This window comes from Silurus meridionalis, chromosome 6, assembly GCF_014805685.1.
Source record: "Silurus meridionalis isolate SWU-2019-XX chromosome 6, ASM1480568v1, whole genome shotgun sequence".
Taxonomy (NCBI): domain Eukaryota; kingdom Metazoa; phylum Chordata; class Actinopteri; order Siluriformes; family Siluridae; genus Silurus; species Silurus meridionalis.
The window spans coordinates 10,506,807-10,517,638 of NC_060889.1; the positions used below are offsets into that span (position 1 = coordinate 10,506,807).

The following is a 10,832-nucleotide window of genomic DNA, read 5'->3' on the forward strand; positions in this document are numbered from 1 at the left end:
ACAAATGGCAAAAAAAGCTGGAAAAAAACGGATTTTGGAAACAACAAAGAGCCCTGAGAATAAGGCCACAGGAGAATTTAATTTCTCACAGTTTGGAAGCCTAGACTGAGCTTTACCAAAAAAAAGGAAAAGAAAAGAAAAGGCGCATTCAATAATCATCTCTCGGCTGTGCCTACCCTCTTGCTAAGCCTTCTTAATGCACTTGAGGTGTGAAAGAGGGGAAAAAAAACGTGGGTCCTTGAATACTAATGAGACATTTTCTATTTCTTTCTTTTTTCTTTATGCCCTGCCAAACTGACAGATTGGGAGCCAGTGAGGCAAACTGCTGTGATCCTTTTCAGGTGTTGTGGGCCCCTCTGGGACTGTTTCTGTAAAATACACAAAGCCCCGATCTCAAAGACGCTTCTGGGGCTGGATACAACAGACCTGTACTTTCACATCAGCTTGCCCTGATCCATTTGTGCTAAACTGTCCGTGGTATAATCGAAAGCCTGAATAGCTATGCAAAGTCAGGTTCAAGTGTGTCATGTTCATGTTCACACCATGTTGCTTAGATTATAAAAAGTATTATTGTTTATAGCACAAACTTGTCTTATATGTCTTATAAGTGGCGTATAAGACAATTCAGAAAATAAACAAAAACACTTTAGATTTTGTGAAGATTCAGTTCTAGCATATAACTATACAAAATGTGTTCGTGGGGCAATTGTGTGACTATATATAGCGTAATGTCTGGACTATAAAGCGCACCCATATATAAGCCGCTGAATTTGACAAAGATTTTTATTTTAAACATAAATAAGCCACATACATCTACATTGAAACTAATGAACTTTACACAGGCTTTAACGAAAGACAGTGACTGTTACACGGTGTAACGGGTGAAATATGTTAGTATCCTTTAAGAGCAGAGCAGCATTTTTCCGGTATTACTGCATGTGTGCAAGACCTAGGAATATGTCCTTATTATTTTCTGATGCTCATTTCTAAGTTTCTTTGACTAACCCATAACGCTGTTGCCAAGAAAAATAAAAAAGCACGTGTTTTGGAAACCTGTCTGTGCTTATATGATTTCTGTTGCAACTGGAGTTAGCGAGCTCTCCCATGACCCAGACTCAACGCGCTACAACGGCTTGTATCTAAACAGTAACCTACCAAGAAAGTCATTGTTTACAGCCTCCTTCCTTTTACAACTATTTCTCTCTGGAGTTTACCTTTTGGCATCGTCGTACGTTTAAAAAAAAAGTTTTTTCTCCCGATGCCGTACAGCTCAGAACACAGGTGAGGGGCGTTTTTCCGTTTCCGTTCGGAAATTTTATTGGTCTAATGTTATGGGGTTAAGTTTGTGAACCCGGGAAAAACCCAGGAAAAATTCATAAATAAGCCGCTTCGTTGTTTAAGCCGCGGGGTTCAAAAAGTGGGAAAAAAGTAGCGGCTTATAGTCCAAAAAATACGGTATATATATAAAATAGTGAACAGTGCTGATATTGTTACATATGCTACCCGGACACTTTCTTAGGAACACAATCGCATAGCATTAAAATATCAAGCAGATACTGGACAAGAGTTCCAGGTAATGTTCAAACACCACAAAAAAAAATTTCATCTTTAACTGTGGCATGGTTTTAGTAAAAGATTGGCTGCTTCGAGTATTTTAGGAATGGAATCTTTTAAGTTTTGTTTAAAGAAAAAAAATCTCTGGAAAATCAAAAATCTAAATCCAGTGAGTAGCAGTGGCCAAACTGGTTCATACTGAAAGGAAGGCTAAAACAACACAAAATAATCACTCTTTATATCCCTGATGAGCTGTATCAGATGTTGCCCACATTCAGTTTTACTCCTGGCAGCCAAGAACAAAAGCACACTGGTCCTTTGCCCCATTCTGTAGGTTTGTTGAATTAAAGCCTCTGACCTGGGTCTACATAATGCCATGCAAATGGGCAGTTGGCTATGAATATGTAAATACAAATCATGCACTTTTTTTGAAAATGATGTGAAATGAAACTGATAATATCCACTGCAGACAAAGTAAAATGCAGATTAGTCAAGATATTTACAGCACATAATAAAATATTTATGCTTTCTACATGGGAGTAGTTACACAAAAGATATGAATCTGGATTATATTGAAACAATAGCTGAACAAGATGATCTAAGCCTGCTGGAATCCAGCATGTACTCATAAACACCTCTATTAAAACACTTATAGAGATGTTCTGCTTGTATGAGCAGCATAGAAATGTGATCTGCCCATTATCTGTCTTCTGAAAGCAGCAGACAAAGAGAGAATATTGGCTCCGTAATTCCATGCGAAAAAGAGCTCATGCACTCGATGTGTCTTTAACCTTCAGCGAAAGAGGCAGTGCAGGCGCCACATTCCACTGGGGTTGTTAGATGTAAATAATAAAAAAAAAGTCCAAATAGAATCTGAATGTAGAACTGAGTCTAATAATTATAGATCACAAGCACAATTCATGGCTCTGTACCAGAGTGTACCAGAATTTGCTTTTAGTCTCAGTTAACTATTAAATATAATTGCTGTATCAGCAGCGTGCAATACAGTATCATGCAAAGTGCAGTGATCTCATGTTACACATTTCATTCTTTCAACTTATTTTTGAAATATACCATATGACATTGGATTTCTATTTGGAAATATATTCATGAAAAATAAGAAACTGAATTAACTTTCTTTGCATACACATTCAACCCCTACACATTTTCTTCTTCTTTGCGGGTTTGCTCGAGGTTGATTAGGCTGTTTAGACAAAAATAGACCAAATACTGCCACAGATTCTTACTGGGATTGTGGACTTTGACGGGGCCACTGTAAAACATTTAACTTCTTGCTTTTAAACCACCCAAATACTCCTGAAGCAGATTTTCATGCAGTATTTCCCTATATTTTGCTGCATAAATTTTTTCGATCATTTCTAACAAGATGTTAGTAACTACTAATGATAAGATATCCCCACAGCATGATGTAGCCACCACCATGCTTCAAGCTTCATGGGTTGAGGCATGGAAAACTTCTCTATATATAAAAAAAATCTCTATATTGGTTTCATCTGACCACAAAATATTTTCACACATTGCAGCTGGTATGCTCTCGTAATTTCTGTTATGCTTTGAGCGTCTTTGATGGTATTTATTAAAAAAACAGCTCCTTGCTGGTCTAATCCAAGCCAGTGCTCTTGATATGGTGCACCATCACAACACTCCCATACACTAGACTCTGTAGCTCCATTAAAGTGATTGGTGGCCTGTGACGTACGTGTTTTGTTGTTTTTGTTCTCTCTCGTTCTCTCTGTCTCTGTTTCTATACTGCCAGTAGGAAGCAATGGCCACCACCTGTCATCAATGATTGGCTGTAATTTCTGATTGGAGGGTGTGAGGGACTGGGGGCGGGGCATCTTTACAACTAGCAAATGTGTCAGCGTACGATGAACTGTTTGTATTCTGTCTTCTTATGGGATTATGTTAAATTTAAGATGTTAATTTGGGACAGAGTTAAGTAGAGAGGGGGTGCTGTTTTGCTTTTGGATTTGTTTTCTCCTGTCCATTTTAGTAATGGAGTTTGGGTATTTTGATGTTTGTTTTTTATTGGTCTTTTGGTGGGTTAGTTAGTTTTTTTATTTGTTATTAGGTAGAAGTATTAGGTTTCTTATTCTGGCTTAAGCTCCCTCTCAATGTTACTCAAGACTTTCCTGCATATGTTTAATAAAGATGTTATAATGTTTTTTTATTTTTAGGTTGGTTACTGCTTTTATTGCTGACGCACACACACAAACTCCATTTTCATTCTGTTACGTGACCTACCCTCTCCTAGACTTGATACGGGAATGTAACATGGCCTCTCTGTATCTTATCTCAAAAGCCTCTTTCTTGTTTGAGTTTTGAGAGGTGTACTTTTCTTAACACTGGCTGATGTGATGCAACTTCTGCTTCCTGATTATCCAACTGTGCTCACTGGGATATTCAAATGCTTTTATACTATTCTTTATTCTAATAATTTTCCTAGATTCACTGCAAGTCCAATAAAGTTTTTATCCACCAAATGTGACAGGAACATTAATTATTAATTGGGGGACTTTAATAGTAAGGTACATGGGTACAATTAATTTTACCAGTGTGAAGCAGGTTTCAGTGCAGGGGCTAAAGCTGTAGAACAGATATTTCATTTTTAACCCTTATATTTTCCAACCCAAATCCAATGTCACCTTACAATAATTTTGATTCAATGTTTAAAAAAAAAGTAAAACCGAATGAAATTCAAATATATTGATAATCAAGGATCTGAATTCTCCAGGATCTGAATTCTGTAGCTGCTGTATTTGACAGGAACGTATATTCTACAATAAACATCCAAGGTTTTGTGACATTAAAGACTTACTGTGGACTTCATTGTCGTTATGGTCTTGCAATAAAAATCTTTTTCCACTATCTCAGGCATCGCGCATTCCTGCGATGCACTCTTGCAGAAGGGATGCGAGTTAGATTTAAATCCAGCCTATTCAGCTTTTCTGATGAGACGCTACACCAGAGACACACTACTTACGCAAGTCAGAATTCATGGTTCACTGTGACATCCTGTTCAGTGTTCTCTTTTGTTCATAGATTGTACATTTAAGGGTGAAATTGTGTAATGACCAGAACGTTCCTTTGGCATTGCCCACTCTTTTCAGGAGAATGTCTCCAGATGGTGTCACAGTCTAATTTGCATGTTAATCTAACTGGCACGCTCATCTGCATAGCAAAAAGTATTACATGATGGAGGACAATTTTCTAAAAATGTTTAGAACCCAATAGAATGTTGCTTTATACGAATAATGTGGATTATTGGGACACACGACTTGTGTGATTCTTCCCTTAATATGTTACCACAAACTTGCAGGCACACAATTGTCTTTGGATGCGATAAAATATAATTTTCCCTTGAACAAGGAGACTAAAACTTGTTCCAGCATGACAAAGCTCCTGTAAATAAGCCAGCTTCATGAACATATGGTTTACATGACTTAGAGTGGAAGATCTTGAGTGGCTTACTATAGAGCTCTAACTTCAACCCTACTGAATGAATTGGAACACTGACTAAACTAAAAATCCTTGTGGCTGAATGAGCACAAATCTCCACAAGCACACTCCAACATCAACTGGAGCATCTTCCCGAAAGAGTGGAAGTTATTGTCACAGCAAATGAAAAGGCATGTTCAAAAAGCACATACGAATCGTATGATCATCAGTTCAAATCATCTGCTTTTACTAGCAAGAAGAGAGTTTATAACAAAATGCATAAATAAATGAACAAATAAATGAACAATCAGAGATCCGTCCACGGGAACAACAGCTTGTGCAAGTGCAAATAAGGCATGCTTCATAAACGGGTAACTGACCCTGCTCTTTCATCTTGAATATCTAGCAAATGTGATCTGGTAAATGTCTGCTTAAAATGTCACAAGATAGGCCACCATTTTTTTTTTTATAATAAACTCTGTCAACCCTCTCAGCAAAACATATCACTGCGATACCAATTACAGAAGTATTATTATTCAGAGCTATTATAACATACACACTTCACACATCCATGCCCATATTATATCACTTCATTACTACAAACTGTTTACAAGCTGTTTTTTGCACAAACCATTTTGTTTACATTTTGTCTAATTGCAATGTTCACTCCTGGAGTGTTTAAAGGCTCTGGCATGGAGAAGCTGGTGCTGGATCTGTGATGATCACAAATGTTGAGCTCAGTAGCTCCTAGTTTTATAACCATAAAGACTGTATAAGGCTGTAGAAAGAACATTACTTATAATCTTATACTCCAGTACTCATGTTAGTTCTCACTCTTCAGTGTTCTGTATTGTTGAAAGATTTATGATCAAACTCTTGATGTCACCCAAATGAGAATGGGTTCCCCTTTTGAGTCTGGTTCCTCTCAAGGGTTCTTCCTCATAACATCTAAGGGAGTTTTTCCTTGCCACAGTCGCCACGGCTGCTCATCAGGGATAAATGCACACCATTCACCTTCACTGTTGATTTCTGTAAAGCTGCTTTGAGACAATGTCTGTTGTAAAAAGCACTATAGAAATAAGCTCGACTTGACTTGAATCCTGTACTCAGTTCTCTTTTACACACCGCACTGTGTAATTATACAGCAGGTTTACTGGCGGCGCTATTTTGTGTTTTGTGTATTTGTCCTACGCTGTCTTGTGTTGTCTTTGCACTGTCTGTCTTGCACTGTTTACACCAGGTTGCACACTTTATGTGGCGAGGACACTTACTCATGTAGCTTTTATGTTGTCTATGTAGCACCAGGGTCCTGCAGGAACGTTGTTTCATTTCACTGTGTACTGCGTCAGCTATATATGATTGAAATGACAATAAAAGCTTCATGACTTGACTTGAGCGATTCAGAGAACGCTAACATTTTTTTTTTTACAGCTGCAGGTTATCCAGGGTGAGAAATACAAACAAGAGACCACATTGATTTTCACCATTTCCCACAAAATAAAGGATAAAAGGAAATGTTTAATGGCTATAACAAATGGGCGTTCATATGGCAGAAATTAAATACAAGTGTTCCAAACACACAGACTGTGAGTTATCTTACCGTGAAGTTACTGCAATTGTCGCCAAAGACCGATGTTTACAGAGAAAACGTGACACAAATGCACATTATTTACCTCAAGAGAGGTCTAACTGACATAAGATGAAAAGGTCCAGATTTAGTGTCTAGAGTTATATTCACCTCCACTCTTCTGAGAAGGCTTTCCACTAGATTTTGCAGCATAGCTGGAGGGATTTGTGCCCATTATCTACAAGAGCATTAGTGGGGCACTGATCACTAGTCAGGCACTAATGTTAGGTAAGGAACTCTGGTGTGCAGTCAGTGTTCCAGTTCATCCTAAAGGTATTTCTGTTATTTGAGTTGAGGTCATGGTTCCATACAGACAATTCAAAATGTTCCACTTGACACACCAAGTCTTCATGGCGTTAGCGATGTGCTGGAACAGGTTCAGGTTTCTTGGTTCCAGTGAAATGAAAATGCAATTCTACAGGACACACAACTTTTATACAGGATACACAACCGTGTGCTTTCAACTTTGTGGTTTGAAGTGGTCAGGCAGTACACACACTTTTTTGCCGTCTAGCTAAATTCTTGCAAACTTTTGCTTTGGTTTGGTTGCCATGTAGCTATATGCTTGCAACATCACCCCTTGTTGCCATTTTAGATTAGTTTAATTAATCGAATGGAGTTTCACTACTTGCTAGTGAGTGTCATAAGGGTAGGGTTTTCTTGTGATAATATTTCAGGCCATACTCCTTCACCTTTCCAAGAGACAAACAAGCAATAGATTAATCAGTTTAATTAATCAAATGTTAATTTATATATAGTGTCTGTTAAGTTCATTTTAATCGATCAAACATCCCTGATCAAGCAAAATCTGGAAAAAACAGCAGCTTGACCAGTGTTTCGGCAGCTGATAGCCGATAGTCAGACCGAGCTGGATGTTTCAGCAGGGTAGAGTTATATAAGTACCATAAAATGCTCAGCACTGGGGATTTTGCAGTGAGAGATGAGGCCAGAGAAAGAGTAAAATGGATGGATGAGTAATCCCACCACTCCAGCAAACCTTGTATGTTTGTTAGAGGGGGTATAGAAGAGAAGGCACAGGTGCCAGGCCTGTTGCATACATTACAGCCTGGTTTAAGGATTTGTGATCAATATTGTATAAAGGTCCTGAGGGTTGCATCTGGTTCATGCAGATCAGAAAAGTTACGAATGGTTAATATTTGGGGAAAAGAAAGGGGGCGTGGCTTGCATGAATTTTTTTTTTTTTACTTGAAACGACAAAAAATGGCCAACCGTATGTTCCCTTTTCTCTCTGTCTGTGTTTTTCTTCACATAATCATGATAAAGCATAGTGTCCAAATGAGCGTGCGTTTAATGTGTTACGCACTTGACATGATGCAGAAGATGATGCAGGATGAAAGGATGAGGACAGGCACTCTATCGGTGACACTAGTGCATGCCTGCTAGTGTACGACTAGACAAGCCGCAGAGCTGCTCTACATTCCCGTTTCCTGTAGCCTAATTACATACAGCACGGGATTACAGGCGCTCGAGCCGAACAGTGTGTACGAACACCTCCGTACAGGAAACGCAACACTCCTTTTTTTTTCCTTTCTGCAGCTTAGATTTGTTTTTCCATTTTGTTTCCCCCATTTTCAGCTCAGAAACTAGATCCAGTGTAGAAAAAGCAAAAAACTCAGCAGCGCACTGATCTGGCAAAGAACCGCGGGGATCAGCGTGGGCACAGGGCTGGCACACGCACACACTCATATATATACACACACACACACACACACACACACGCACTTTCCGAATGCACAACAGGCATGCCACATGTTTGGTTCCATCGTATAGAAAAAGCCCAAACCAATGCATTTCCTACCTTTTTCTCCATGGCAGTGACGGCAGTGAAGAGACGGCGGATGGGAACGTGTGTGTGCACGCGCGCGCGTGCGTGTGTGTGTGTGTATATGTGCGTGCGCGCGCGCGTTCTCCGGAGCTTTTCTTACTCGTTCGCAATTTTCTTTTCCTTTTTCTCCCCCCCCCTTTCTTTTCCTTCTCTGTCCCCTCTTCCGCGCTGTACCGGGTGCACGCGCGACCACAGCGGCCGCGCTGAAGTGCTCAACGACCCCGAGATGCCAGAGCGCACGCGCGAAACATCCGCGCTCAACTCGACAACAACGACGTCCACTGGGATGCACACAATCAGCACTTTATACATCCAGGAAACCGAAATACATAAAACCCCGAAATTACCAACTCACACATCAACTGTCATCTGACATTATAGAATAAATGCAACTTTATTGTAATTTTATAGCACAAGTACACACAAACGTTATGCAGTTTAGCATCTGCCATAGCACATAGGAGCAAGTGTGTAAACTGACAATTGCTGAAAATATGCAAATTAATGTACAGAAAATAAATATACAGGCTCTGTATAGAAGTATGGGCTATATGAATTTATAATGTGTTTAATGTGTATTTAAAAACATGGCATAACATTATGACCATCTGCATAATATTGTGTTAGTCCCCATTTTGCTGCCAAAACAGCTCTGACCTGGCAAGCCATATACTACACTAGACCCCTGAAGGTGTGCTGTGGTATCTATAACGCCAAGATGTTAGCAGCAGATCCTTCAAATCCTGTAAGCTACATAGGGCCTCAATGGAGCTGGATTTGTTTGTCCAGCACATCCCAGAGTTGCTCTGTTGGATTGGGAATTTGGAGGCCAAATCAACACCTCACTTGTTGTGCTTCTCAAGGCAATGGTGCATTATCCTGCTGAAAGAGACCACAGCCATCAAGTACTATACAGACTTTCTATTAAAGGGGGGGTACATTGTCTGCAACAATGCTTTGGTAGGTGGTACGTGTCAAAATAATATCCGCATGGATAGCCAGACCCAAGGTTTCCCAGCAGAACATTGTCCAAAGCATCACACCGCACCTTCTTCCCATAGTGCATCCTGGTGCCATGTGTTCCACAGGATATCCATGTGATGTAAGAGAAAATGTGATTCATCAGACCAGGCCAGCTTTTTCATTTGCTCAGTGGCCCAGTTCTGATGTTCACATGCCCATTGTTGGCACTTTTGGCCGTGGTCAGGGTCAGGTCTTCTTCTGTATTAGAAAGTGCTAAAGTTAGTGCAGCTTTTTTCCACAGTAAGGAGCCCCATCTGATTCCTTGTATTGATTGATTTTGGTCTTCAAACCCCCATCAGTTGCTTCTTTTTAGTTGGCATGAATCGTCTCTAGGATACGTATGTAACCCTAGTTCCCCGACGGAACAAGACGCTGCGTCTCAACAGTTTGGGAACGTGACTGTATTGTCCACGCACGAAATGTGTGTAATTAGTCAAAATTGGGTGACGTCATGACCAGGAAGTATAATACGCACATAGAGTGAACACCATCTTCTGTAAAAGAGAAGGAAGTGCTACAGAGACAGCGGCAGTGTGACATGGAAACGCAACTTCTAGTTCCCTCAGCAACGCTTTGGAAACTAATGTTCACGCTCTGAAATAATGTGTGTAATCAGTCAAAAATTGGATGCTGGCCATCACCAGCGGGTGACGTCACGACCAGGAGTATAAAACGCATATCGAGTGAGGGCAGCGGCAGCTTCTGTTTGTACACGAAGCGCTCTGTGTGTTTGTGTTGTCTGTCAGATTGTTTGTCGATAAAATTAAAAATAAATTTTAAAAAAAAAAATTCAAGCAAGCAAAAAAATTTAAGCACACTTTTCGGCTGTGCACTCCTCTCTGCCCCCGCTAAATTATGGAGGGGGGGATACATACAACTTGTGTGTCACTTGCTTGGGAGCGGAGCATGCGAAGTTGGTTCTTGAGGGAGCCAACTATGGTCACTGTGTTCTGTTAAAAGATTCTTCTGTATTGTTAAAAGATTTATAATCACACGCTTGATGTCACCCAAATGAGGATGGGTTCCCCTTTTGAGTCTGGTTTCTCTCAGAGGTTTCTTCCTCATAACATCTAAGGGAGTTTTTCCTTGCCACAGTCATCAGGGATGAACACACTGCTTTGAGACAATGTCTCTTGTGAAAAGCGCTATAGAAATAAACTTGACTTGACTTGTGCATGCATGTCTTTGCGTTCGCTCCACTCCTGCTGGGCACTCTTCGAGGAGAGTGCCCTAGCTCCTTCCGGGTCTGGCCCTGCTCTTGCCAAAGCAGAGCGCTGTCCCAGCTTCTAGGGTTTGCAGCTGGACCTTGCAGAAGGTTTCGAG

At 40.2% G+C, this 10,832-nt stretch overlaps 1 protein-coding gene across 1 annotated transcript in view; it reads right to left on the minus strand.

The window, feature by feature from the left end:
• smarcd3b (SWI/SNF related, matrix associated, actin dependent regulator of chromatin, subfamily d, member 3b) overlaps positions 1-8,705 on the minus strand; it is a 54,039-nt gene extending 45,334 nt beyond the window's left edge. The window contains exon 1 of the mRNA XM_046851628.1: positions 8,460-8,705. Within this exon, the coding sequence (XP_046707584.1) occupies positions 8,460-8,471 (12 nt within the window). The 5' untranslated portion in view covers positions 8,472-8,705. The remainder of the gene's footprint in view (positions 1-8,459) is intronic.
• Positions 8,706-10,832: the final 2,127 nt, after the last annotated feature.